At 50.5% G+C, this 26,540-nt stretch overlaps 11 protein-coding genes and 1 non-coding gene across 12 annotated transcripts; 7 read left to right on the top strand and 5 right to left on the bottom strand.

Annotated features, from left to right (window-relative positions):
- The first annotated feature begins 1,430 nt into the window (after nt 1–1,430).
- On the top strand, nt 1,431–1,501 carry BJY04DRAFT_t123. Its single transcript has one exon. It is a non-coding gene; the product is annotated as a tRNA-Gly (tRNA).
- Nucleotides 1,502–2,502: 1,001 nt separating this feature from the next.
- Nucleotides 2,503–3,508, bottom strand: BJY04DRAFT_195278 (oxidoreductase, short chain dehydrogenase/reductase family superfamily). Its single transcript, XM_073712184.1, has 2 exons — nt 2,577–3,508; nt 2,503–2,523 (listed from the first exon to the last, which is right to left on the bottom strand). Exon 1 carries the CDS (start codon nt 3,328–3,330, stop codon nt 2,686–2,688), a length of 645 nt encoding a protein of 214 aa, XP_073568445.1. The 5' UTR covers nt 3,331–3,508; the 3' UTR covers nt 2,503–2,523; nt 2,577–2,685.
- Nucleotides 3,509–5,583, top strand: BJY04DRAFT_195277 (F-box protein). The gene is made up of 3 exons (XM_073712183.1): nt 3,509–3,935; nt 3,996–4,508; nt 4,562–5,583. Exons 1-3 carry the CDS (start codon nt 3,799–3,801, stop codon nt 5,187–5,189), a joined length of 1,278 nt encoding a protein of 425 aa, XP_073568444.1. The 5' UTR covers nt 3,509–3,798; the 3' UTR covers nt 5,190–5,583.
- A 1-nt stretch (nt 5,584) lies between these two features.
- Nucleotides 5,585–6,834, top strand: BJY04DRAFT_195275 (uncharacterized protein). Its single transcript, XM_073712182.1, has one exon. The coding sequence runs from the start codon at nt 5,700–5,702 to the stop codon at nt 6,777–6,779; it is 1,080 nt and encodes a 359-aa protein (XP_073568443.1). The 5' UTR covers nt 5,585–5,699; the 3' UTR covers nt 6,780–6,834.
- A 147-nt stretch (nt 6,835–6,981) lies between these two features.
- On the bottom strand, nt 6,982–9,603 carry BJY04DRAFT_108424 (SulP family inorganic anion transporter). The gene is made up of 4 exons (XM_073708087.1): nt 9,019–9,603; nt 8,341–8,967; nt 7,769–8,288; nt 6,982–7,720 (listed from the first exon to the last, which is right to left on the bottom strand). The coding sequence occupies exons 1-4, from the start codon at nt 9,462–9,464 to the stop codon at nt 7,016–7,018; spliced, it is 2,298 nt and encodes a 765-aa protein (XP_073568442.1). The 5' UTR covers nt 9,465–9,603; the 3' UTR covers nt 6,982–7,015.
- A 229-nt stretch (nt 9,604–9,832) lies between these two features.
- BJY04DRAFT_108419 (translation initiation factor eIF2 subunit alpha) lies at nt 9,833–11,367 on the top strand. Its single transcript, XM_073708086.1, has 4 exons — nt 9,833–10,226; nt 10,298–10,460; nt 10,522–10,729; nt 10,792–11,367. The coding sequence occupies exons 1-4, from the start codon at nt 10,149–10,151 to the stop codon at nt 11,267–11,269; spliced, it is 927 nt and encodes a 308-aa protein (XP_073568441.1). The 5' UTR covers nt 9,833–10,148; the 3' UTR covers nt 11,270–11,367.
- A 462-nt stretch (nt 11,368–11,829) lies between these two features.
- yvc1 (putative potassium ion channel Yvc1) lies at nt 11,830–14,358 on the top strand. The gene is made up of 5 exons (XM_073708083.1): nt 11,830–12,065; nt 12,122–12,449; nt 12,505–13,439; nt 13,491–13,631; nt 13,687–14,358. Exons 1-5 carry the CDS (start codon nt 11,999–12,001, stop codon nt 14,112–14,114), a joined length of 1,899 nt encoding a protein of 632 aa, XP_073568440.1. The 5' UTR covers nt 11,830–11,998; the 3' UTR covers nt 14,115–14,358.
- Nucleotides 14,359–14,974: 616 nt separating this feature from the next.
- On the bottom strand, nt 14,975–16,926 carry BJY04DRAFT_108316 (uncharacterized protein). The gene has a single exon (XM_073708084.1). The coding sequence runs from the start codon at nt 16,791–16,793 to the stop codon at nt 15,060–15,062; it is 1,734 nt and encodes a 577-aa protein (XP_073568439.1). The 5' UTR covers nt 16,794–16,926; the 3' UTR covers nt 14,975–15,059.
- Nucleotides 16,927–19,162: 2,236 nt separating this feature from the next.
- On the bottom strand, nt 19,163–22,018 carry BJY04DRAFT_108358 (putative APSES transcription factor). The gene is made up of 3 exons (XM_073708085.1): nt 21,603–22,018; nt 21,327–21,513; nt 19,163–21,271 (listed from the first exon to the last, which is right to left on the bottom strand). The coding sequence occupies exons 1-3, from the start codon at nt 21,648–21,650 to the stop codon at nt 19,425–19,427; spliced, it is 2,082 nt and encodes a 693-aa protein (XP_073568438.1). The 5' UTR covers nt 21,651–22,018; the 3' UTR covers nt 19,163–19,424.
- Nucleotides 22,019–22,035: 17 nt separating this feature from the next.
- On the top strand, nt 22,036–23,217 carry BJY04DRAFT_195204 (NADH dehydrogenase [ubiquinone] 1 beta subcomplex subunit 7). Its single transcript, XM_073712180.1, has 3 exons — nt 22,036–22,139; nt 22,226–22,347; nt 22,432–23,217. Exons 1-3 carry the CDS (start codon nt 22,088–22,090, stop codon nt 22,534–22,536), a joined length of 279 nt encoding a protein of 92 aa, XP_073568437.1. The 5' UTR covers nt 22,036–22,087; the 3' UTR covers nt 22,537–23,217.
- A 75-nt stretch (nt 23,218–23,292) lies between these two features.
- Nucleotides 23,293–26,016, top strand: BJY04DRAFT_195193 (glutamate--cysteine ligase). Its single transcript, XM_073712179.1, has 7 exons — nt 23,293–23,535; nt 23,593–23,665; nt 23,742–23,807; nt 23,870–24,012; nt 24,062–24,187; nt 24,242–24,827; nt 24,879–26,016. The coding sequence occupies exons 1-7, from the start codon at nt 23,525–23,527 to the stop codon at nt 25,881–25,883; spliced, it is 2,010 nt and encodes a 669-aa protein (XP_073568436.1). The 5' UTR covers nt 23,293–23,524; the 3' UTR covers nt 25,884–26,016.
- BJY04DRAFT_195191 (uncharacterized protein) lies at nt 26,017–26,395 on the bottom strand. Its single transcript, XM_073712178.1, has one exon. The coding sequence runs from the start codon at nt 26,357–26,359 to the stop codon at nt 26,057–26,059; it is 303 nt and encodes a 100-aa protein (XP_073568435.1). The 5' UTR covers nt 26,360–26,395; the 3' UTR covers nt 26,017–26,056.
- Nucleotides 26,396–26,540: the final 145 nt, after the last annotated feature.

Raw genomic sequence — 26,540 nt, 5'->3', positions numbered from 1 at the left:
GGAAATCTCCCTCGCACCTTAGCAGGCAGTGCACTCGATCTGGGGTAGTCACTTGCGACCGGCCTTCGTATTGGACAGAAAATGGAGAGGGCCTTCTCCACCAAGTCCGCTCCCAAGGCTGAGCCCAGTCTTGAGTCTCTGAGCAATCCACTCCCCATTGTCTCGGCTAGCAGGGTGTTGTTGACCTTCTTCACGCGCATAGGTTAAGAGAATACGCTCTTACATCATCCCACAAGCGCTTGCCCAGCACTGCCGCAAACTGCGCTAGACTTGATCGCAGCATTGCATCGCCGGGGTATCATGTGAGGGTTCATGCCAACCTTACGATGCCCGGCCGTCGATCAACATCGGCGGCTTTTTGGCGGGACGTGTTGACCGTTGAGCTGTCGGCGGGATGTTGCATCCTGGATTTTGATGCAGGTGGTATCAGTGCAAGTGCTGCCACCGAAACCCTGAGCATAGAACTGCTCTGCGCCCCGCCACAGGAAAACGATTGGAACTTCAGAAGTTCAGAGATAATGGCCTCTCCTGACCACAAAGTCCGGAGACTACGCCAAGCCCCGCAGTTCGACGCCCAGCAACTAGGCTCCTGGGCGATGGGCGTAACGGGGCTGTGCCCCACACGCATATCCAAGGTTGAAGGTTCTCACTGGGCTGACCTCGTATAGTCAAATCGGTAAATCGGCTAACTTGCCGGCGATGGGCATTATTGGGCAAGATGATCATGGAGGCTTGGCTGTTGATGACTCCCAGATGCCTGTGTTATGCCCGTTGCTATCTGGGAGCTCATGGTGCATAGTCAATTGCGGGGTTCGGCATGTGGTGGGAAGGGATAGGATCAGGATGCCCGAAGCAACAGCAGGATTCAGTAGGTACTGTACTTGGCCGGGCAATATGTACAAAGGCGCAGTACTGTGTGCGCCCTCCTCTTAATTAGAGCTCTTGACCGAGACCGACGGCCTAGCTTAACATGGTTATGCTATGGTGGTGTGGTTCAACTCTCTCTGGACATGTCAGGGTGGACGCATGCCGTGTTGTCTCTGCAACTGCGCCTGCGTGATACAATGATGAGCTTTCAATTAGCGTCCCCTCTGGGTCTGCGAATTATAGAATTTGTTCTATCGGTTCAGTGAAAGTTTACGATGCAACGATCCGAACCCAGTGACCGATTAATATATAGATCGTCTTGTTGTCTAGACAGTTGACAGCTGCCGCATCACCAGATATATCGGGTATCAGGGTTTAAAGACACTCTCTTAGTTAGGCTACAACTTTCAACCAAGTCCAAGACATGAACGCCGCACGACGCACGTTAATGAAGAACCGCAGAGATTGTGCTATAACTACGTTAGTTACAGGGAACCAAAAAGCACTTGATCCATTTTTGTTTTATACTGAAATTAAAATAAAATAAATTATTACATCAACAAGCATCATTGGTCTAGTGGTAGAATTCATCGTTGCCATCGATGAGGCCCGTGTTCGATTCACGGATGATGCACTTATCTTTTTCTGTATTCTTTGTTCAACCCCCTCCTTTTGTTTTTTTTACTTGGCATGTTCAAGTCATTCATAGGGCAGCCTTGATACTTCAAGCCACTAGAATGACAGCACCTTCAAGGTAAGTCATAACAACAGCCGCGACTTCCCACTTCGTGGTGTCTTTGTTTCGTAGGGCAGGTGCGGCGCGCGCTGATCGTCCTTCTCATGCAAAGGGAACCCCCACCCCATAGTGCCTTCTTCCTTCAGCATAACTCACCTCAGGCTTGATACGGCCGCTTGTAACACCTTCCTTAGGGATCAATCTTGCTTCCCCCGTATTCGGAATGGCAGGCGCGATTGACTTTGAAGTCGCTCGTTCTTTCCTACTCTCACGGTGCTCACTCACTGGCAGGAGCGAGAGTCTCAATCGCCCCTTCCCAAACTGCGCAATTATCCCACGCTCCTTCTTATATCAGCTCATATGCATCTCCTGCAAAAGGCAGCACTGTGGTTTCCGACAGGTCCTTATAAGCTTCAAGGGGCCCCTCCCCTGTGCCTGCCTCGATGAAAATGCCCCAGGTAACGGATCGGCGCCAGCTGCGCCTTCCTCATTCATTGAGTCTTCACTTATTCAGTTCGAGAAAGACAAATTATCGCTCTCCGAAAGTGAGAGTAACGCACGACTCTCCTAGCAGCCAATTTCCATAAGATTGCCGAGCCTGGGGTCCATACAAACAGGGACCTCTGTCTTAAATGCAGGCATTGGATTGTGAAGCATCCATGCGTGGGTTGGTTGTTAAAGGCATTAGCACCTGGTCATTTTGTTTCTACGGTTGGAAGAAGATTTATCGACTGTCTTGAGTTGGTCGTCGCTCATCGTAAAGTCATAACCTCTGTGCCCGCAGGCCCAATAACAATCGCCGATAGTCATCAAAGTATGTACATAGTGGATTCATGGCCGTAGCAGAGCTGGTTTACCAGGGTAGTTGCAAAGGTGTGGGCAAGCTAGAGCCCAAGACAGGCTCCGCCGTCCCAATGTCCCTATAGCAATTAGCTGAACGTACCATCGTCGAGATGAAGTAGATTAATCTTACCTGGGACCCCGTGGAGCCCAATACTCGCCCGTCTGACTGATGTCAAATTTGTCAATAAATTCTGCAAGCGACCGGGCAGCCTCATCGGGTGTGACAGCTAGACTCTGGGTTAGCAGATCAGATGGCGGCGATGATCCGGGAGCTCACCTCCACCATCGTCCCAGTACTTATCGAATCCCACGCCCTTCGTCATCTCCGTCCTCATGAATCCCGGATGAACGAGGCCCACAGCAACACCGCTAGGCTTCAAGTCCAAGCTCAGGAGTTTGCCAACCATATTGAGGGCTGTTTTGCTGGCGTGGTGGCCATAGTTGCCCCCTCCCTCCTTCTCATGACGCAGCGTGATGCTACCGCTCTCGCTGCTGACAAGGATCACCTTGCTGCCCTCAGCGAGGAAGCCAGCTTTAGCGAGCTGCTGGACTATAAAGACGGGCGCAATGGCAGAAGTAGTATACATCTGTACCTGCTTGTCCCAGTCGGGTGCATCAAATGACTCGAGCCCAAAGTACCCCGCGGTGATGATCACGGATGAGATCTTGGTTGAAGAAGGGAGCTGCGAAACCAGTTTCTGGCCGACGTCCGACTTCGTAAGATCAATATTAGGGACCCAGGACACTCGAGACTGAGATATAGGTCCATTATCAGATCGCGTTGTTGCAAAGACCTGCTGGGTTGAGGGGTCGGCTGCGTATAGATTTCGAAGCGAGGCGCCCAAGCCCCTTGTAGCTCCAACGATAAGGATGTTTTTGCTCATATTGGATGTGAATCTTCCGGGGTTGATCACCTGAATTGGTCAAGCAAAGGGAACGTTCACCTCTTATATAGATGAAGTTCCTTGACGCAACCCCTCTGGCGAATGACGTAAGTTATCATGGTGGTGTTGTTGAAGCCCAGTCCGATTGCATCTCACAACCCCGGCTATCTTTCTGGCCTCACAAACGGCGCCACCTCCCAACTACCGGCCGACTCAGACCAGTTATAGCGCTTTCAACACCACCCAGTTGGCCATCATAAAACTATAAAGCTTGTTCAATTTTGCGACTGCACTGCCTCGTCGGCCGGACTAGCTTAGTCATCTGGCCCTCCCTTCTTTGACTAGGTACCAGGTTGACGAAAACAGGATTCATGAAGCACCGAACCAGAACCAGCCTCCTGGCTTCGGAGGTGATAAACCCTAGGGCTCTTGAGCTGGGGCTGTGACCTCTATGTATGGCTGTACTTGATGATGAGTTCCCTTATCCACCTACTACAGACACAAGTGAAAAGAGCCCGCGCTTCCAGTCTGCGGAAGCAAACAGACCCCGAAAAGCGTGCTTCGACCAGACACAGGGTATTCCCATCATCTTCGTCGCTCTCTCTGTATGTTACTCACGTTAACTATCTGTAAAATGTTGCTGACCGGCGTTTTCACTGACACAGTGTCAGCAAGGTCAAACCGATACCCACTTCTTCGCCATGGGACCTCTTGCCCGTCGAGCTTCAAATCACGATATTTGCCCACTGCGGTGTCACGGACTTCCTTACGCTGAAGCTAGTTTGCAAATCCTTCAATCAAATACTCAGTACGCATGAGCAGTTGATCGCACGTCAATACCTCCGCCAACGCCGACACGGAACACTCCCGTCGCCATTAGACAGCCAAAGAACATATACTCGCAATCCGGAAGATGATGTGGTGCTCTTGTCGGATCTGTTTCCACCCGCAAAGAGTGCAAAGGGCGGCCATTTGTATACTTTCCGCTATATGTATAGCCTTCGGCGACGACAAAAGCTTTGCTCGAAGCTGTGTTATTACCTCGCAGATCGGGTCATGGATCGATTTGTGCACAGTGAGCCAGGGTATATGAAAGCCAAATACCCATCGAAAGCAGAGCGCAATGACTTCATGAAGAAAGCGACTGCAAGAATCTGGTTCCACCTTTCACCACTCATGTTAGCCACCCTCTCGCTATAGTTGACTCTTGAATGCTAATGCGGAATCTTAGGTATTATACTTTATACTTTCTTGAATCATATGCTGAAGCTCGACGTGAGCAAACCAACGTTCTCTTGCGTGACTTTGAGGCCGGGCGTTTACCTGTGCCGATTCCACCACATGTCCGCAAGAACATGTATCAAGAGCTGCAAAGGAAGATTATGCAGGCGCCTCCGTTCACGGATACTTCCACCCTGATATCAACTCACCATTGTCTACAACTCTTAGTATCCTACCTGCAGTTTACGGTACCCCCCGACGATCCTAGCACGGATGATAGCTGGATTGGCTCCTTATTGACTGTGTCGCCCTTTCTACGGATCGTGGAGTATTTCTCGGCTGAAATAGGAGACGGCGGCAGTCAGCGAAAGCACCGCAAGGACTTTATGTACAACTTCCACAACGATATGATGGTGAACGAGAAAGATGACATGAATTCGTTGGTGTTTGAGAGTGCGCCGAATGTGCACCTTCATCGCTCCGTACAAGATGTGTGGTTTGACGTCGCTAGGGCTGAGTTGGCATCGCGGAGAGTACCTTCCCACAAAATGGAATGCGTGATGGTTCGTGAGAGTCTACCTATCATATTTGGTTGCTCCGACTGCCGACCACCAAGGTTTGAAGCCTGGTATGCTTGATGATCAACTCTCTGTTTTGTTTCCTCGGTCTTTTGCCCTTTTTGGGTCGCGGCGTTCTTGCTTTGTTTACTGGGTCATGGGGCGGGCGACATTTATATGCATTGCGAGTTGGAGTAAATTATTTCTGGTTTTTATTTTTTACTGGCAGCATGCTCATCATTTGAGCTCAGTTTCTTTTGTTTACGGCGCTGCAAGCTGGGAAACCCTAAGCCCTATACTAGAGATGGCTCATTTGGCACGTGTCATGTTTGCCATGTTTGTCTTAAAGAGTCGCGTCTGAGATACAGGCTCACCTCAAGTCAAACCAAATAGAACATGAATATATCATCTAGAATCCTAGATCAATCATTGAGAGTGGCGGAGAATATAACAGTCAAAGTGATGACCTCGGCATGTGATGTCCATATGAACCACCCTTCTTGAAGCAGAAATAAATGGGTGCGCCTCAAGAAAGCACAAACATAACAATACATACATAAGTTTCATAAGGGTACCCTGACCATACTCGCAATGGCAACTCCAAACCACCTCCTGAACACCTCATGGACATCCCATCGTCTCTCTCCCCTACATCACAGTCAGAACCATGAGTCTCTCCTCACCAACACATCCGCTCTCCAAGTTTACGCCGCCCGCCTAAGAGACCACCTCACAAATTCCTTCGCAGACGCGCAGGGCTACGGCGCCGATGAAAACCCCTCGGCAGTATCAGGGCTGGCGAGCATCGGCGCTCTCCAGTCCTGTACCTGGGAATCCATATCGACTCTCTCTTTCCTGAATCCTGGGCATGGGGTTTTAGAGGGTCCCGATCCAGTAGGCCTGCTTATCACACTCATATACGAAACAACAACATACAAGGCAGCACTACTAGCGCCCCCATATTCAGAAAGCCAACAAGGGAACAAGAAAACAAGAAAGCAAACACGTGCAAGCTCAGGTTCCTCATCATCAACCTATCTCCCACTTCTACTCACCAAACTCCCCAAACCGCTCAGAGAGAGCTTTCTCTCATTCCTGTCTTCAAATTTTGACACCTATGTTTCTGTCTTGAAGATCCCCCCGAGTGCGCTGTGTGATATGCTAGAGGGGTATGTCTCGGCTTTAACAACCTCTGATGAAGCCTCAGCGAATTCTGAAGCGTTGTTGGAAGATGTTATTCGCGAAATGCAACTAACTCTTTCCTTCGCTCCACCAATCGCGCCCTCACTGAAGGCATTGAATGTTAACATCCCGCGAGAGACATTCAGGAAGTTTCTTCGGGCCCCCAATTTCAATGCTGCCGGGGAGAATGGAAGATCTGTCCTTTCTAGTCTCTCGGCGTACCTTAAGGGACATCTTGCTTTGGATGCTGGATTACCGGAGATCGGGGGTTCTCCGTTAGCGGGCGGGTATGTGAAAGTGACGAGGGTTGCGTGTGCGGGATTTGTGGTTACCGGAGAGGGGAGGGTGAAGATTGTCGCGAAGGGGCTTGGCGATGGAGAAGAAGGGGACGACGAGAGGAATGGAGGTGCGTTGAGAGGTGGAGAGGCGTTGCTGAGGGCGCTTCTGGAAAGGGCTGCCACGGGGATCGAGAGAGGAGGAGAGTCGTAGGACGTTTGTACTATAACCATAGGAATTGAGATTCAATTTCAACCAGAAGGAATACAAAGACGGCACGATGTTCATCACATTTTGATAAATAATCTCGTACTTTACAACTCATCTAGTATGTTAATGCTTTTGACCATGTCTGGGGGTTTTATATCGTTAGTCATGTAGATCGATCAGCGTCATACAGCGTCAGACATCCAATTCCAAAAATCACTTCCCATGCGTACGCACGATGGTCAAACGCTAAGACCACTAAGTGTGCGAGTCTCCGCTTCCGCCAGCTTGAGCGCCTCATCGACGTGTCCGACAAAGTGCGACACACCGCCGCACCGCTCAACAATGCCACTGCGTTCAAACACCCGATAGACGCTGCGATTTGGGACCCGGCAGAAGAACACCCTAGCCCCAGCCTGCGCATACCCATCCACAATCTCGTATAGAACCTGTGCACCCGAACCATCGATGCTGGTAACACCATGGACATCGAAGATCACATTCTGATTATGCTCCGCAGGGCGAATGCGCGGCATGGAAGGATGAGCACGGCTCGTACCGTACATCTCCAGGCGACGAAGCCGATTCTTGAGGTCACCGGTGTTTGCGAATGTCAAGGGCTCTGGGATTTTTACGATCAGGGCGCCTTCGACTGATTCGACGTTTTCGGGGTGGAGTTCAGCGTTGTCAAATCGGTCACTGCCTGCTACTTTGCCAAGAATCTGGATTCGGGGTTTGGTAGAGTGACGAATGAGGATCAGAACAGATAGTCCCATTCCGAGAGCAATTCCTAGCTCAAGTGAGTAGAAAACTGTTGAGATGAATATAAGTAGCATGAGTGCTAGCTCTGACCATCCTCGCAGACGGACGAAGAAGATCACATCATGGGGGCACTCCTCGATTAAGGAGTAAGCGACGACGGATATCATGGAGGAAAGTACGGCTTTCTATACTCATATCAGCAGGAACAGGCACTGGTGTAATGGGACACTCACGGGAAGATAATACAGATAAGGCAAGAGGACCATGATGCATATCAATGTGATCAAACTGAGGCAGATACTGCTCATTGGGGAGCGTGCACCAGTCGAGGCATTGACTTTGCTGCGTGCATAGCCACCAAAGGCCGGGAGAGACATGAAGCACCCGCCCAGAACATTGGCAACACCCAATGCCACCATTTCTCTGTTAGGACTGACTTGCATTCCCTGTACACCCTTACTCGCAACACCAGTGAGACCCTTGGCGGCGACGGACGACTCGAAGAACCCGAGAAGTGCAATTATGAAGGATGTACTCAATGCAGTGCGCAAATGTGTCGCATGCTTGGGCTGGAATGGCCACTCAAACTTGAAAACACCGTTCCCGGAATTCTTGGTTGCGCCTAGGACCTCGAGTCCTTTGTGATGCCACCCGAGCTGCTGTGTCAGGACCGCAGAAAGGACGACGACAATAATACGATCCGGAAAATAAATGACTTGCGGGAACCGCGGTTGAAGAATCTTTTTGAGGGTGCTGTGTGTGAACGCATCAGAGCAGTGACCTCTTAAAATCGGAAAGTACTCACCGAAATACCATAATGATAGCAAAGCTCGTGAATGCGACAGCTGCCGTCAAGCTATGTGAATTCCTGATGTTCTTTATGATGAAAACCAGCTTATCCACGGTGCTACCGTGCGTGATGCCTGCCTCCTTTGCTTCGGTTGCAAGACCGAGCTCGGGAATGAACTGATCCACAAAAATAACACATCCAATTGCAGTGATGAAGCCTCTCAGAAAAGGGCGGCTCAAGACATTGTCCAAGAAGCCTAGTCTGAAGATCCCAGCAATGAAAATCATGAGACCTGCGAGGGCGGTAGCAACACCAACAATTATGGCGTTGGCAGCGTCATCTTCTTCACCAGACGAACCTTGATTGACGCTCGCCTTGACAATGGCCCCAGTTAACAATGATCCAGCTGCTTCTGGTCCAAGCACTAGCCCCGGCGCGCTCCCTAAAATTGCGTACACAAATGGCTGAATGACGAAGGAGTAAAGGCCGTTAATTGGGGGCGCGTGGGCAATGTTCGACAGGGACAACCCCATTGGAATGTAGATTGAAGCGACTGTCAGGGCAGCACTGAGGTCCCCTCGTAGATAGGACAGTCGATACTGGGATATCCAGTTGAAGAACGGGACATAGTACGATATATATCTGGCACACATTAGTCCGCTACTTCAAGGCAATATCGAAGCTCCCACATACAAGGTCCTACTATGTTTTACAGAAAGTGATGCTGGAGCCCCGGCGGGAGGCAGGTTCTCTGGTCCTTGTATACTCGGTGCGGTACCGGTAGACTGCCGGCTATGGTTCCCTACGCCTGAGCGTGATTCCCCATAGTTGGGCATGGGGCCTGTGCGCCAGCCAAGATTCTCATCCGTTACGACTCGCGGAGTAAACGTGCCATGATCGCAGGATTCTCCCAGACCACACGGGGGTTCTCGACGGTCGTAGGACCTCAGCAGCGGGGTTCGGATGTTGATCCCGCGAGACGTATTCCCCTCAGTTGACTCACCAACGTCACTCATGGTATTATTCTGAGCCGCAGAGCGAGACACGAAGCTGGGAGACGGTGAAGCACGGAAGACATCGAAGACTCTATCCCGCAGGGAACGGCCGTGGTCTGCTTCAGGAAGCGGAGAGTCGGTCATGGTCGAGGATAGCGGCGGCCGCGTGGATCGGCAGGCAATACCCGGCACAGATGAAGGACTATGCTCTGAAGGCGCGGCAAGTAGTGATAAAAGTTGCCTATTGAAAGCTCAAATGAAATCTAAACTAAGAGACAAAAATGGATCGGTCGTGATAGCACCCTACTACACCGCTTCAGTTAGCATCAACAATGTCAAAGAGCTAGTTCGAGTGCCTACAAGGCATGGTCATGGCAAGGAGCACCAATGTTGGTTATGACGCGCGGACTCGGGTACTGTTAATGTCCAAATTGATGAGAGCAACCAGCCTGGCAGATCCTCCCTCGCCACCAAATAATGAGAAAACCGGTGCTTCGGAAGAGACGCCATAACAATTGGGGTCAAGCTCCGAGTCGACATCGGCTTGGATACCGGTGGTATTGCCGAGGCGGTGAGAGAGCTGTCCACGTGACCGCATCCGAAGCCCAAAGTGGGTTTGAGCCGCCACAAAGTGATTTGAAGGAATTGTGCTGCGATTCAAGGACAACATCCACCCCGGTTTCTCACCCTCCTCGGACACCCCTTCCTCGACGATCCTATTATCAGGCACTGTCGAGTCTTCGAAAGTCGCTGCCTGTCTAAGAGACCTTTTTTGCACCACCAGACGATCTTGCAGCCCGCCCGCAAAACAGGCGCAACCCCGCCAAAATGTCGTTAACCAATTGTCGGTTTTATGAGGAGAAGTACCCCGAGGTTGATAGCTATGTTATGGTCAACGTGAAGCAGGTACGAATCTTCTGGGATCTCTCACAATACTGAATCGAACAATCGCTCATCACGTTGTACCGAATTTGCAGATCGCCGAAATGGGTGCCTACGTGAAGCTCCTCGAATATGATAACATTGACGGCATGATTCTCCTCTCCGAACTTTCGCGAAGACGTATTCGTAGTATTCAGAAGCTTATTCGCATCGGTCGCAATGAGGTGGTGATCGTGCTCCGTGTGGACAAGGAGAAGGGTGAGAGTCAACCCTGAATCCTAGCGAGACAATACTTCTAACACGTTCTGCTTTCAACCAGGTTATATTGATCTTTCGAAGCGACGAGTCTCCCCGGAAGACGTCATCAAATGCGAGGAGAGATACAACAAGAGCAAAGCCGTGCACTCGATTCTACGGCACGTTGCGGAGGCCACCCAGACCCCTCTTGAGACGCTATACCAGCAGATCGCATGGCCGTTGAACCGGAAATATGGTCATTCGCACGATGCGTTTAAGATCTCGATCACGTAAGTCCACTTCGCCGATTCACCGGATTTTTTCTTTTTTGCATATGACTCATACTCTCTAGTAACCCCGATGTTTGGGCCGATGTTGAGTTCCCCAGTGAAGCCGTAAAGAAGGAGCTGTCTCTGTACATTTCAAAGCGACTTACACCTCACCCCACAAAAGTCCGAGCCGACATCGAAGTCACCTGTTTCGGATATGACGGTATTGATGCAGTCAAGGAGGCACTGCGGACCGCCGAAGTGGAGAACACCCCCGAGAACCAAATCAAGGTCAAGCTGGTTGCTCCTCCGCTGTATGTCTTGACCAGCCAATGTCTCGACAAGAACCACGGTATCAAGATGCTTGAAGAAGCCATTCAGCGGATCGAAACTACAATCAAGGCCGCTGGTGGTGGCTGCACCGTCAAGATGGCGCCCAAGGCTGTCACAGAGCAGGATGATGTTGCTCTCCAGGAGCTCATGGAGAAGCGTGAGCGTGAGAACATGCAGGTCAGCGGTGATGAGAGCCAGTCTGAGAGCGACGAGGGCGTCCCAGAGTAAGACGGTGGCGCATATTTCCGAGCAGCACGTCCAGTCTTTGCTTGGAAGGCCCGGGGTGGTCCCGAGGACACGCGTTCGTGTAGCGTGTCGCGGTGGCAGTGGTTCTGAAGTTGATTTGCGCTGCCAAGGGAATGCAAGGTAGAAGGACAAAAGTTCATTTAGAAGAGTCTTCGAACGTGTCACGATTTATGAGACGATGGACGGGATGGTTCTTTCAGGGGTGGGATCCGGAGTGGCTGGGGCGAACCACTTGATTGGGATTGATGCATCCTTTTTGCACGACAGTCTGCGTACTACTATCGATGCGTGGAAACTGCGCCCAAGCTCTTATGCCCGAGTTTGGGAACTTTCGTCTTATTCTTAACCTATGTTCTGGTGTACATAAGCTTCATCTCTGATTCGCCCCAGTGGACCAATCTAGACATCCATAGTGCGAGTGGACCAAGACCCCGCGTGTACGGCTGAACTCTGCTTCGACTCAAGCGTAAACTTTAGACGAGATAGATACTGAAGACTATTAGAGAGTAGTTCGCAGATGTGGCTGGGGGCTGAGAAGCGGAGGTGGGGCAGGTCTCGAGGGTTTTGCTTGTTAGTTAAAGCTTTAGCTTCCTGCGCTCCATAACTACGACTGGGTTTATGTTCCTTCGCGATTCGTGAACGGTGAAGCTACCCTGTTGTTCACTACCAGCTTGTCGTCTTGCTCCCAAACACACGCTCAGTCGTTTCAAAATGGGTTGGCGGGATATCTTCTCCTCCGATGCTGCCCAGTTCCGTCAAGACATGCACCGGCATCGATGTACGTCACTACCTAACTACCTAACATCCCTCACGCACCCTCTCACACAATTTCAGTGCTTCCTACCCACGAAGGAGATGAGACCCCTACCGATCATCCCGCAAAAGAAGTCACTAGGCTCGCCCTGAGATTGAAATATCAGGTTGAGCAGGTAATTCCCTGTGAGCTGGATGAAGACTCCGTTACAAGCCCCAACAGCAAGATCATCACCGAGAATGTAGTGCAAACTGCCGCTCAAGCAGGAGGGAGTGATCTTCGCTCCTGTGTTCCATTCTGCTTACTCGTCTGTCTACGGTGGTTTAGGCACCAGGCAGTACGTGAGTTGTGGGACTCCGACCTTCATGAGCTTCGAGCAACAGCCTGTGAGGTTATAGCAAAACGAATGTATGTCGCCTACTTCAAAGCTCTCTTAAGATAATAATATATTAACGATCAATAGCATTGAAGCTGAAGAGGATCAAAACCATCTCCTCGTTCATGTCTTGCTCAAGCGATACTCCATCTTTCAAGATGGGGAAGAAAGCGATCCCGCCAACGTCATTGAGCGCGCTGTTGACCTCCACGCACTGAGGGTCATTGGCTCCTCTGGGTACCAGAAATGTATCAAATATCTCTGGAATGGCTGGCTATGCCAGCAGGATGGAAACCCGACCAACTTCGTTCCCTACCAGGAGAGAGACAGCACTGAATTCGCTGTGCACTTTCATCCGGACCGAATGAGAGCTCCGACTTATCAAAGCATCTGCCAGATTCTATCCTCGCTGGTCTATTTAGCTTTGTACTCTCAAGTGATCAACTCCATCAACCCTACCGGAGATCTTGACGTGATTGAAGGAATCTTATATGTTATGACATTCGGCTTTATCTGCGACGAAATAACCAAGCTCTGGAAGATTGGCCGAAACTACTTTGACTTTTGGAACGCTTTCAACTCCACGCTATATGCTCTTCTTGCTGTCTCATTCTTTCTGCGGATCGCTGCTCTGGCACACTCGTCATCATCAGGCGACGAGCAAAGACAGACTCTGAACAAATTGAGCTACAACTTCCTCGCCTTCGCCGGACCCATGTTCTGGATGCGCATGATGCTTTATTTGGATACCTTCAAGTTCTTCGGCGCCATGTTTGTCGTTCTGCGTGTGATGATGAAGGAGAGTCTGATCTTCTTTGCTCTTCTCTTTGTCGTACTGGTCGGATTCTTCCAAGCATTCAACGGAATGGCTCAAGTCGATAATGGTCCTCTTGGTACCAAGGGCATTGTCATCGGCATGGCCAACAGTATCATGCAAAGTCCAGAATTTGGAATGTTCGAGGATTTCGCCTTTCCATTTGGTATCATTCTCTACTACTTCTACACTTTTATCGTCTTGATCAGTAAGCATTTTCAACCTAATGCTCTCTCGCTTAGTCGCTAACTGTAAACAGTTCTTCTGAATATCTTGATTGCTCTCTACAATAGCGCCTATGAAGCCGTCTCCGGCAACGCGACGGATGAGTACATGGCCATCTTCGCACAGAAGACCATGCAGTTTGTCCGCGCACCTGACGAAAATGTTTTTATCCCTCGTATGTGTGCCCCTCCCCCATTCTTTTGAATGTATCAAACCTGACGCTCTAATAGCATTCAACCTCGTGGAAATCTTCTTCCTTATTATCCCTTTCGAATGGTGGCTCCCCACTGACAAATACGCTAAACTAAATGACATCGTGATGGGCATCATCTACTCCCCCGTCCTTCTCGTCATCGGAATCCTTGAAGTCCGTGAAGCACGTCGTATCCGATTCAACCGTCGCCGAGGAGAGGAAGATGACGACCACGTGGAAGAGTGGGAGACCATAGCGGAACAGGTTGACTTTGAGATCGACGACGAATGGAAGCAGACCGTTCGTGAAGTGTCGCCCAACGTGCATGTGAATCAGACCAGCGTTGAAATTTCTCAGTTGAAGGAACAAGTTCAGAGGTTGACTGAGCTTGTCAGACAATTGGCTGATGAGAAGTTAGCGACGAGTTTTGGGGCTGGCGAGTCGAGCTCGAATGCTGCTGATTGATGTCACCGAGATATCTGAATGTGGTCCCTTTGTATACGCTCGTATACGCTCGTATGGCCATAGCTGTGATTTTGTTTAGGACCTACCTAATATACCGCTTGGTGATTTTTGTCCTATGATTTTGTCTACGATTTCCTTATCTGTGGTGGTGAATGGCAGGGCGCTTCTGCCTGGTTGACTCGTCGTATTACCTCTGTTTCACCCGTGCTGTCTTTTCTACTATGTATCCAGAGCCTGTTATGATGATTGAGTTTGTGCACAAGTGAATAGCTGTCAATTCTCGACCTGACTCACGTTGTTTACTGCATGTGCTCCGCTACTAATCACTTTCTGCCTCTGGAAAGTGCGCCTGACTGCGTTGGAATTGCATCTTGAGAGTACTAGCTGTCGCAGCAAAACTCTTGTCACTTGACTCAGTACCAATCGTTGTTTTACACCTACTATTACGTCAAATGTTATACTAGATGAAGCATAGCGTTTATGCTGGTTATGAAACTTCCGAAGTTGGGATATACCTGACGTAAAGGTAAAAACAACAATATAGGAAGCGGAAAGTAAAGAAACAGAAACACTTCGATCCATCCAGTGGGTGTGGTGTGACCAAATCATACCAAAGAAAAGAACAAGTATGCACAAAACTGTCACTGAGATCTTCAGTGTTCCAAACACAGTTTGCAGAGAGAATTGAAATGATAAGATATGGGGGAGCGAGCCCCCAAATCCCTTCGAGCTGGACAGGACAAGCCAATGTCGACTCGGAAAATTGGTCAAGCATGGATCGTAGTACGATCGCATCAGTTCATCAGAATTGGAATCAAGGAAAGTTCAAGACGAGAGCTAGACATGGATGGAATAGGAAATAACACAATGACAAATCATCCCAATAGCAGTGCAGTAATAGGTCCGTTACGTTTCGGTCATGTTATTATAGGTACGACGTCCGCATCACATGATGGGAGTCTTGCGCTTTTCGGCGCTCGACAGCACAAGCATGGGCGTCTTGCGTCTTTCCGTACCCTGAGCTACCGTCTTCTGGCCAGCGACGACAGCAGCCACGGAGGGGGTTGCGTTTTGGGGAGAAGGGTTTTCAGAAAATTTGCCTGCAAAGTACCCGTCTTTCTCGCTGAGCGGAGTGGTGTTGAAGGGACTGTCCTGGGACTTGCGCTCTCGGGAGGACCTCTCCTTCCTCTCAGAGCCAATGGCACCGTTGGCAACTGCACGCAGACTGCCCAGACTCGGTTTACTTGAAAGACTGCCACCACTGCGGACAGTGGCGTCGTCATCCGAGAAAGTGAATTCTTTCTCGCTAGCAGGGGTGTTAGTGCCGCCACTGCTGTTTCCGAGGCTTCGGGTTTCACCGCGTCGTTCGATGCCTGCGCGTACTAAGTTGTGGACAGCACGGCGACGCTGGCGTGTGGCAAAGTTCTTGCTTCCTTCATGCCTTGAGGTTGGCTTGGCAACGAGCTCTTCCAGCGAGGGCGGACCACGAGGCTGGCGAGTCGGGTGCTCTCCAGCACGGTTCTGACCCGGGCCGAACGTTCCGGTGGCTGGAGTCACAATCGGAGCAGTCTTTGGGCCAGTGATATGAGCAGCGTTGTTCGCCTTGGTGGTGTCGATGCAAGTCTTAGGTCCCGGGCCAAAAGATGTGTTTTTCTTGTGAGCTCTCCGGAATGCATTGGCAGATGGAGGAGGAAGAGGCGCGATGCCGTCTTCAGAGGAGGGGGTACTGATGGAAGGCACATCTTCGGCAAAATGCACTGGTGACTTGACCGACTCAAGAGGAGGCGACACTTCAGCTCGGAAGAGAGGAACGTGCATGGGCGGGGACTGGACATCTTCCTCGGACTGATAAGGGGATGAAAGATCCTGCTGCATGCTGCTGTTGTCGTAGATATAGTTCAGCTGCCCGGTTAGGGGGTTGTATACAGAGTACAATCCTGGCTGACCAGCAACAGGTTGAACCACGGGTTGCACGCCCTGCTGGAGCTGTTGCTGATAGAAACCCATAGTCGGGACAGACATCTGGGTAAAGTCCTGCTGCTGCTGCTGGCCAAGGCTGACACCGAGGTTCAAGCCCTGAAACTGCTGGGCAGCGGCGGTGACGCTTAGCAACTGCTGCTGTAAGCGCTGCTGCTGCGCAGCAAGGAACAGGTTCGTGGACATCAATTCCGCATAAAGGTTCTCGTCCATGGGCAAGTCGGTAGGGAAGTCGATAGCCGGAGGTGCAAGGACCTGCTCCGGCAAAGTATACATGGGGCGACCCATGTTCGTGTCGAGTCCCTGGCTCTGGTTGTTCATCAAGGAGTGTCGTGGGAATCCAGTTCCCGTCGCGGTCTGTGGGACACTGCGCTCGGCGGCACGATTGGGCAGGTTGCCATAACGATCTCCCTCCAGACCGAGATGCTGCCTGCGCTGGTTGGCAGAGGGAACAGTAGCAGACTTGGGAGCGGTTCTTAAGCCCGCCAAAAGGTGGGAGCGACTGGTCCGGGGAGTGGCAACTGACGCAGAAGGCTGAGATTCATCAATGGTCGAGATATGCGGGGGTGGCACACTCAGACGCTTGACGTTGGGGCCCTTTCTCCGAGATCCAAAGCTGGAGCCAGGGCCACCTAGCGAAGGGCCATTATTGAAAGATGAGTTGTAAGTCATCTGAGCAAGACCGCCAGCGTCCATACTCATGGTTGTATATCAAAAGGTTGTATGTGCAAGAGACGAATATAACAGTCGTGGTATCTTAATATTCAGGACGATGCAGCGGGGCCGGCAAGATAAGACGGGTGTGCCGATTAAGAGATTAGGCTGTCAGACGGAGGCTTTATCACCAAAAACAAGTTTAAGTTGACACAGTTTTGAGCGACGCAAAGAATGAAGACGATCCGGACCTTTGTAGGCTATAGAAGCTAGATGGACTTGCGGAGCGTTAGTAAAATCCCCGTGGGTCCCGGATGACAGCAAGACATACCTGTATAGAAGGAGGGAAGCCAGGGCAAGCTAGTCAAAAGCTAATGTCCAGGTATAGGATTAACGGATGTATGCGTCTAGGTGAAGTTGGTGTGATAATAGTTGGGATAGAGATCAAAGTGAAGGACAGACGGCGGAAAGCGACCAACAACGATCGCAGACTGGACGGGAATTGAATGAAGTAACGGTCGGGGTCAGCGATTAAGAGTAGATCGTAGTAAGATGGCTCGAGGGATGCTCCGCAACCCTCAAAAGTAGCTGGAAATGATTCTTTTCAAATGAGAATGTAAGAAGCTCGAGCAATTATGCGTCGAGGATCAAGTGTGAGCGGTCGGACGGAGTGCTAGGTAGGAAGAGCCGCTTCGAGCTGCTGTAAGGGGGACGCACGCGAGATTGACTTTCTCGGTGCTCTTTTCAACTTTTGGAGGGGTGTTTCTTATATCGTGGTTATCGGGTGTATTTTTCTGTGCCCGAGGGTGCGGGTGGAAGAAGTGCGGAAGACACGAGACTGAGATCGGGTGTTGGGTGCGTTCGGGTCTCGGCGCGTTGGTCGATTTTCCCACAGTGATTCTCCTGCGCTCTGTACAAGCCTTTCCTCCTAAACCTCAGGATTGTAGGCTGAAACCTGGAGACCCTCTGGCGTTTCCTGGAAATTCTATACTTTGACGGCAAGCGGCGAAAGCTACTGCAGACAACGAGAGAGGAGCTGGCACGGTTGGCGATGGCAAAGAAAGTAGGGGTCAAGGAAACGATATAGATTAAGAAACGAAAAGAAGGGTAGGAAAGAAAGCAAATGGAGAATTAGACGAAACAAAGTCGACTGGGGAAGGAGAAGGGAAGAAGAAAGGGAGTTGGAGGCTAAGAGGAGAGAGAGGAGGAGGGATGAGGGTGGAAGGAGAAGAGAAGAAGAAGAAGAAGTGGAAGAAAAGGCACAACCTGGGCCAGCGAGAGTCTGTTTCGTCCGCCCGGACCTGGAGTTCAACAGTCACGCTAATCACAATCAGGCACTGCTATAAATATTCCATTGTGTTTTACTTCCTCATCATCTATTCTGATCTACTCTTGATGATACTGCCATCAGACCTGATGATTCATCCTCTTTTGTCGCTCCATTTTGCATTATTGCTCTCTTCATTCTTGTTGCTCTGCAGATTTCGACACCTCAGACCTCAGGCTTCAAGCTGAGCTCGCTCGCGCAGCCCAGTCTAACTTTGGTTAGCGTCTGGGGCTAAGCAGCCACTCTGTCCTATTCAGCTACTCTGATTGGTTACTCTTTTGCTGCCTTTGTGCCTGAATATGAAGGACTTCGAAGGCTACAGCCAGTGGTCAGTGGCCTTCCAATGATCCAGCCGAGCTCCAGTTACACTACCTACCAGGGTCAGTTGTCTACAGTAGCTCCGAAATGCTCTCATATGACTCTCCAACAGCCCGTCCCTTCTCTAGCCCGAGCTATTGATCCAGCCTTTGAAAGCAAGATGGTAACTGGTCAACCTTGCGCCCATCCCATGGATGAGCGTCATTCCCACTTCGAGGAGTGCCTCCCCACCTTAATATATCACCTGCAGCAGTCAAAGAAACAGCCGCTCGCCTCAGCCAATCTAATCTAGGATCCTTGTGTTTCTCTTTCAACACCTCCAATTTCGCCAACATAATTGGTCTATACTCCCACAATCCCAGTCTAGCGCCCTTCAAACGTGGCTTCCTTCATCGCCAGTTAGATTGGATACTCGTGCAGGATTCGCTCAGGAACCGCCGTCCTCATGACTTGCCGCTCTCTGCAGGCTGGGCTGGGCTCGTTGACTCACGGACGAGTGGCGAATGATGGGAAGCTTGTGTGGCAAGTTGCTCTTTGCTGAAGTCTTGGTTTCTGCCCAAGTTGTGTGGGTGATGAGTGTTTTGTGAGGGCGGCTGATGGATGGTGGTGGCTAGGAATTGCGGACTACCGCAACCTTTATTCTGGAAAAGACGAGAATGGTAGCTTGTTGAATTGTACAGACGTAAGCTCTTGCCAAAATTATTGCACGACAGTTCCTATATACAATGCAGGTTCTACAACGCTGTCACACTTGTGATTGTATACGCGATAAGAGACCTGTGCTCCAAAACAGCCCAGGACCCTGGTCTTCACCACAAACACAATGACACAACAAGGCTTTGCTCCCACAATTATTTTGCAGATTATAAACAGGGTATCTGCAGAAAAAACAGGATAGATTAACCAGATCGTCAAGTGACCTCCTGCATCCTCGAAGGTGATAAGGTTAAGGATAATGATGGAGAGGGTTCGGAAAGGAGGTGAAGATGGTCGCAGGGGTATGATGACATTTATGGGAAATCAACGAGATCATTTCAAGCATCCACAGACACTACTGGGCCTGGAAAAGGTAACGAGGCTGAGTCTTTATGATCTGCGTCCGGAGACTCAGCCCCAAGACCCTTCCCATTCATTCGGTCGAACTCTAGAGTCTCGGCCAACTCGGCAGCCATTGGGTCAAGCTCCTCTTCCTTGAGGCCCGTTGCGAGTGCCACAAGCTTGCGATGTACATCGAATTTTGTGCTGACGCCTGCATCAGCTCTCTGTTGAGTCAACTCCCTGACTGCCACACGCCTAGTCTTCTGCTCAGCGCATAGCGTACGAGCTAACTGAAAGGTGGTGACCAGTTTAGCTTGTTCGGACGATGTTGAAGCCACGGCTTGCGTGGGAACCGGGACTGAAGATAGACGGTCCTTTAAACGAGCACGTTGGATCTGCTCTAATAGAGTCTCGTAGCTGTTTCTGAGCTGCTCATATCGACCGGATTGTGCGTCATTCGACTCCTCTGCAGCCTCCCTTGCCGCAAGAGCGTCAGCCTGACTTTGTATCTTTTGCCGATCAAGCTCCAGCTGTTCATATAGCGCTTCCGGATTTGCGACATCATCTGAATCTTGTTGGCTAGCCTTAGCGCCGCCGTAGCTTGAAGCCAGTCTCTTGTTTGCATCTGCCATGATCGTACCAATCCGTGAGAGAAGCTGTGCAGTTGCAGAAGAAACTTCATGTGGTAATATGATGGAATGGGGCTCTGAGTTGGTAGGAGCGCCAACATCGCCATCGACATGATCATTGCCCATAGTGATGGATGATGGAGGCGGAGGCGCATCTCGGTCCGCAGGATGGGCTCGTTGCATTATACTGGAGGCGGTTTCGCCTCTTTTGTTCACTAGATCACCGGCCCTTGGACAGCGGGAAAGGAGCAAGTCAACTAGTCGAAACACTCCGTTCCGCGCAGCAACTAGAACAGCGGCATCTCCATTTGAATCCTGGCAAGAGAGCAACAGATCAACCTCCTCGGGGGAAAAAGTTGTACGCAATCGTTCTAGAGCCACTTCACAGTAGTACCGTGAGCTCTTCCATTTGCCTTTGCTCTTGGTCGTCTGTGCGATGTGATGGAAGAGAGTGGCACCAAACCAGTCTCTGAATGAAACCGTGTCGAGAAGTAGGTCTAGCAGGGCCGGAAATGTCCTCTTCTCGTGATTATTGGTAAACAGGACCGCGCGCACTAGCGGAGTCTCTTCATGGACAGACAACGCTTTGATATCGGCACCCCTTCGCAGCAAATCTTTGACTATCTCTAGATCACCCATGGCACATGCCCAATGGAGAGCAGTATTTCCCGAATCGTCAATCGGACGATCCACTTGAAAGTTAGCTGGCGGTTGTGGAGGAGGAACACGTGTTGCCTCGGGAGCATCGCCAACAGTCATAAAATAGTCGAGAAGCTGGTCCCCATAGAGAATGTGCTCCTGCTCACTAAGTGACATAGCAGCTACCTCGTTCATTCCTCGTTTTCGTTTTCTTGACGAGTAATTCCCATTTTGTGACAGTGAAATCATCTCATCATCGCCTATCATGGACGAAGACTCAAGCGTTGCCTGCTCGAGCGCCTCGTCTTCGTCAAATCCGGTGCTGATTTCATATTGCTCGTGATGGAAACTCGGCGGCCCCATGTTTCGATGGGGTTTGACAGCCGTAAAAACATCCTCACGGACTACCTTTTTGCTGTTCTTTGGTGCTCTTGGCTTCGACGCGGCGGATGTATGCTTGGGCGCAGGTGGAGGGCTGCGGTCACCCGCAACGTAGTCAAATATGGGTCGCAATTTGTCGATTATGTTATTGCGCTCAGCAAGCTGACGCCCTTCGGGAAGAGGAATCCATGTGCCTACGCAGAGCGTTAGCGGGCTGTGGCCCACGTCACAAATCTGAGACACATATACCTTGATATTTCCCGTAGCCACCTTGGACCTTTTCGTGGACTCCTTTTTGCACCTCGCGTTCGAGAATACGAGTCCTCGCAGGCTTATCGAAGCCTGCTACCTTGAGTATGTGTGTCGCATTAATCCAATCGTCAGATCGTCTTCGCATGATACTGTCTGTGCCAATTTTGAACTCATAGACCGGAACCTACTCAGCACCGTCAGACCAGCTTCGTAGACTCACCAAGGGGACGAAAAGCGGCGTATTTTCCAGGGACAAACAAGGAAGGCACTCACACTACTATATGTAGCGGAGTAGACATTTGAGAAGTCCACAGCCGCCATGATGTGCGTCTCCGTTATGCCGGTTTGTCCCAGCAGATTCCCGAAGATGGTGTTGGATGCCGCTTAGTATGAAAACCGAGGGTCAAGATTCACGTTGTAACGGGCATCAATTGTGATGTGGAGCACCGCGACTCGAATATAACACAATGAGCTATAGTGTGAAGATCAAGAAACGCGAAATTAGCCACAGGTGGCTCGTCATGGACTCGGTGATCTCTCGCAGTTTCGCAAAACGCGGTGGTTTGCAGGGCAGGACGCGCTCCGAACTCCAACCGCGTAAAGTGGAATATGGAGGCGCTAGTCCTGATCGGTGCAGGTCACATGTATTCACGTGACATCACCAAGGGAACAGCAACCTTGCCCAAATAGCTGCAAACTCCAAGCCGGCCGACTCTACTTAGAATCACAATTACCCGCACCGCTTCCCCTAGTCAAAAATGACCGTCGTTGAGTCGGTGAAGAGCGCCGTTGGGCTTGCCGAAACCCCGGGTATGTTATTCGATCAATTGGTGCCCTTTCCTCCGCCGGAAGTGCTTGATCATGGAGCTGCGCATAGGCACTAACAATCGTGATAGCTACCCGCGAGGAGATGTCCGCTGCCCGCCTCCCTCTACAGTACCGTGATTCCTGCGCACATCTTCTGATCCCATTGAACCGATGCCGGCAGCAAGAGTACTACCTCCCCTGGAAATGCGAGGTATGACTTCGGCCTGGAACGTTCAATTGATCTCCCCATTATGTGGCCATCAGCTAACACGTTTTTTTTTGTGCTTCACAACAGGATGAGCGACACAGCTACGAAAAGTGCCAATACGAGGAGTTCAAGAAGCGTGTCGCGAAGATGGATGAGCTTCGAGCTGCCAAGGACGGTGCGCGGAGCAATTGATACCAATGACACCCACAATCAACAAATCTATTCCAGTTGCACGAAACAGCGAGTTATGTAAATAGAGATTCAGAATCGTTTTCGCATGGACTTACCTAAGGTTGATGTTAAGCTATAACTGGACTTTCCGAGCTCTTCAAGCACCCATTGCAAGTTTCCCGACCACGTCGATTTCTCAAGACTCTATGACTCGCACTCGGGATCTGCTGGACTCTGTGAAGCTAAAAGTCGTATTGGAAAATGGATTGAGAGGTGTCGCTTTTGGGTCAGCGCATTGTTGAGGGGCAGTAGATTTGTTCCTGAAGACCAGGTCGGATACCATTGGCTCTACCTGTTTCGGCGATGCTGAATTTTGTTTGAGAAGATCAAAATCAGGGAGTTGGCACCGCGGGTACACAACAGTATTTATGCTATTAGGTACCAGTTTGCTCTCCGGAAGGTACCAGCACATGAAGTCATCCGTGATAGATGCGGGCAGGGAAGGAAGTCACATGATTTGGGACTCCGCAGTGCTTAGCAATTTGCGCTCAGATCCCAGTGATCAAGGACAATAGTAACGATCAGGTTTTCTGCCGCCAACGGCGTTATTTGCGTTATCGCCCGATAAATAATCAGAGGCCCCGCTACAGCATGACTGGTCCCGCCATGCAAGCCATTCCCCTGCACCAATAGGGACGCCCTCTTCTGCTCCGAAGAACAGGCGAGAATCTCCAAGGGCATAGAGTTAACGATAAGTTTTTTGTCAGCGCGGTTTTCCCCCTCCACGCCCCTCATTATTTATCATTCGTCTTTTCCCTCTTGATATTGCCGCTCGCTTCCCTTTCGCGCTTTTCCTGCGATTGTTTGTCACCGACAAAAGCCCTATACCAGGCGCTTTGGGGTGTCTCCTCACTTCTGCGGGGCTATCCATTTCACCTATGCGCCATCCCCTCTCTTTCACATACTAGGATCAGAACTATCGCTGTCGCTAGCGTGCGGGCATGATACTATGGGTCTGCTGTACGTTAAAAATCTTCTGTCGGCAGCGTAGGGTCACTAACCTTTGCGACTATCCAGAGCACTTGGGACGGCACTTGAGTGGCCGGAGGCCAAAAAGCGAGCGGATCAGGTCCGGAAATGGGGAATTGAGGTTAGCTCGATGCGCTCGTGCTTTCTTCCATTTTGTGGAGGATCGCGAGGTCTCGGATGTGGTTAACATAGGGCAGCAATTACTCGCAAATTGGCATAGGGCGAAAGGTAAAGAGCGTGACGCTCTTCTATGGGGTGATGAGGTGAGCTCTGAAGAATCCCTGGATCGCCTCCTAAAGCACTGGCTAACCATTCTTAATGCTAGGTTGAATATCTCGTCGTCGCTTTGGATGATGCTGCCAAAAAGGCTCGCCTTTCGCTCGCTCAGGCGGATATCCTTAAATCCCTAGCTCGTGACGAAGCTCTTTGGAAAGAAGGATCATGCACATACTCAGAGGATAAGCAACAGTGGGTTGATCTGGATCGGTGGCCAAGATTGCTCTCTGACTGCATTTAGTGAGGGCGAGGAACCGCCTCATTTCCACCCGGAGTTCGGACGCTTTATGCTCGAAGCTACACCTGGTAGACCGTGGGGGATTGACTTCAAGGATCTACTCAAGGTGGAGTCAAACATGAGGTGGAGGTATGTTCTGCTTGAGAAAGAAGGCGGATTGTAACCACTGACACACTGAATCAGGCGAGAGGTAGCGAAAGCGCATATGGCGCCGAACGAGTCTCCCATCACCCTCACGACTTTCCCCAGGTTGGGCACGAAAGATGACTACATACAGCCATATTACCCGCCATCTGGGCCAGCGCTGCGGTCTCAATTCGTCCCCGACGAGATAGCAAACCCACATATCAGATTTCCCACACTAGCAGCCAACATCAGAGCAAGAAGGGGTAGAAAGGTCGAATTGAATGTGCCAGTCTTTAGGGATTCGAACACACCCGTGCCGTTCAAGGACCCAACGGTGGACTATAATCTTCATAAATGGCCCGAGGATGCCGACGTTCGAAACGGAGCAGCAAAGGATGACCATGTGTACATGGATGCAATGGCTTTTGGAATGGGCAGTTGCTGCCTCCAGATAACCTTTCAGGCCAAGAATATACCGGAGGGCAGGAAGTTATACGATCAGCTGAGTCCGTTGGGGCCCATTTTATTAGCACTTACAGCTGCGACCCCTATCTACAAGGGATTCCTTGTGGATACCGATGTTCGGTGGAACCAGATTGGCAACGCTGTGGATGATCGGACAAAAGAGGAACTTGGCGAGCTCGTAAGTTCTCTTGTAGGCTTGACCGCGTGGGTTTCGACTGACCACTTTTAGCCCCTCAAAACCGATCGGTGGAGGATTCCTAAGTCAAGATACGCCTCGAACTCGACCTACATCTCGCAAGACCCTCGACTTCGGAAAGAATATCTCGACCCTGACTTGATCGTGGATGAAGACATCAAGAAGCGCTTGATGGAAGACGGTATGGACGAGCTTCTCGCAACTCATTTTGCTCATCTCTTCATTCGTGATCCAATTGTCATTTTCTCGGAAGACCTCCAGGAACTGGACCTGAGCAAAGCCGACCACTTTGAGAACCTACAATCGACGAATTGGCAGCATATGCGGTTCAAGCCGCCACCGCCTGAAAAGCACGATATTGGCTGGAGAGTTGAGTTTCGGTCAATGGAGATTCAAATGACCGACTTTGAAAACGCCGCCTTTGCCATCTTCATCGTGCTTGTGACACGAGCTATCTTAAGTTTTGACCTAAACTTCTATATCCCCATCCAAAGAACAACCGAGAATATGGAGACGGCACACGCACGAAATGCCGTGCTAGATGAGAAATTTTACTTCCGAAAGGATCCGTTCTCCCCGCCGGCTCGCAGGAATCAGCACTCATCAAGTGATAGTAACACCTCATCGGCTACGCCTTCAGCATATAATACGCCTCCTCCCTCTCCACCTCTCGCCCCCGTTGAGTCTGAATATGAGCTTATGAGCATTTCCGACATCATTAATGGATCTGCTGATGGATCATTTCCGGGGTTGATTCCCCTTGTTGAGTCGTACCTGAACAGTGTCAACGTAGATGTTGAGACACGCTGTTCTCTGGCCAGATATCTCGATTTAATAAGGAAACGCGCCAACGGTACTCTCTGGACTGGTGCCAAGTGGATTCGTGAGTTCGTTGCCAAACACCCTAGTTACAAGCAAGACAGTGTGGTGTCTGAGGAAATCTGCTATGATCTTGTGAAAGCTGTTGACGAGATGAGTATCAAGGAAGGGGAAAACGGAAGTGTTGGATGGGAACTCCTTAGAGGTAGAAAGGCCTGAGCATATATAGACATGGGTACTTCACATATATACCCTACCCGTACATTTTTTTTTTAGGTACATAGCATAGCAGTTGTTGGTCTTCATATCACGATTTCTTTCCGTGTCGTCGCCCAGTCGCTTCACCCACACCTCTATGGCTTCGGCCGGTCTCTCTTTTCCTTCTCATCCCTTCAGAATAACAATGTCTTCTCCTCCTCTGTTGGTCGCCGGCATGAATCAGCGAGCCCGGTTACCTTCCATCTTCCATTGAGTTTGTGCAGAATAAACAGCTCCACGCCCACATGGTCCACAACGCCATCCACCTTTGCTCGAAATGGGGCCCAAACAGCGGCAAGATTTCCTGCCTCGTACACCTTCACTTCCGGATCCCAGATACGCTCATCGATTTCGACTTCTACCTTTGCGATATGCTCCACGAACGCGCCAATCGTGCAAAACCGAGGTAGTGTGGGTGCCGGTGGCCATAGCGACATACCCCCTGCTCGAACGCAGTACTTCTCGAACTCGACGGAGTTTTTAGCATTTAGAGCAGACACGAACCCCTTTATGACGGTGATAATGGAGTCTATCTCGGCGGAGGGCTGGGAGATGGTCGGCACGGTGGGAGTCAAGGAGGGTATTTTCCAACCCATCCTCAATTCTGTGGGATTATTG

The sequence above is a fragment of the Aspergillus karnatakaensis genome (genome assembly GCF_047715665.1).
Source record: "Aspergillus karnatakaensis strain CBS 102800 unplaced genomic scaffold BJY04scaffold_44, whole genome shotgun sequence".
Lineage (NCBI taxonomy): Eukaryota > Fungi > Ascomycota > Eurotiomycetes > Eurotiales > Aspergillaceae > Aspergillus > Aspergillus karnatakaensis.
Note: the sequence above shows the minus strand (reverse complement) of the source record. Positions and strands in the feature narration are given on the sequence as shown.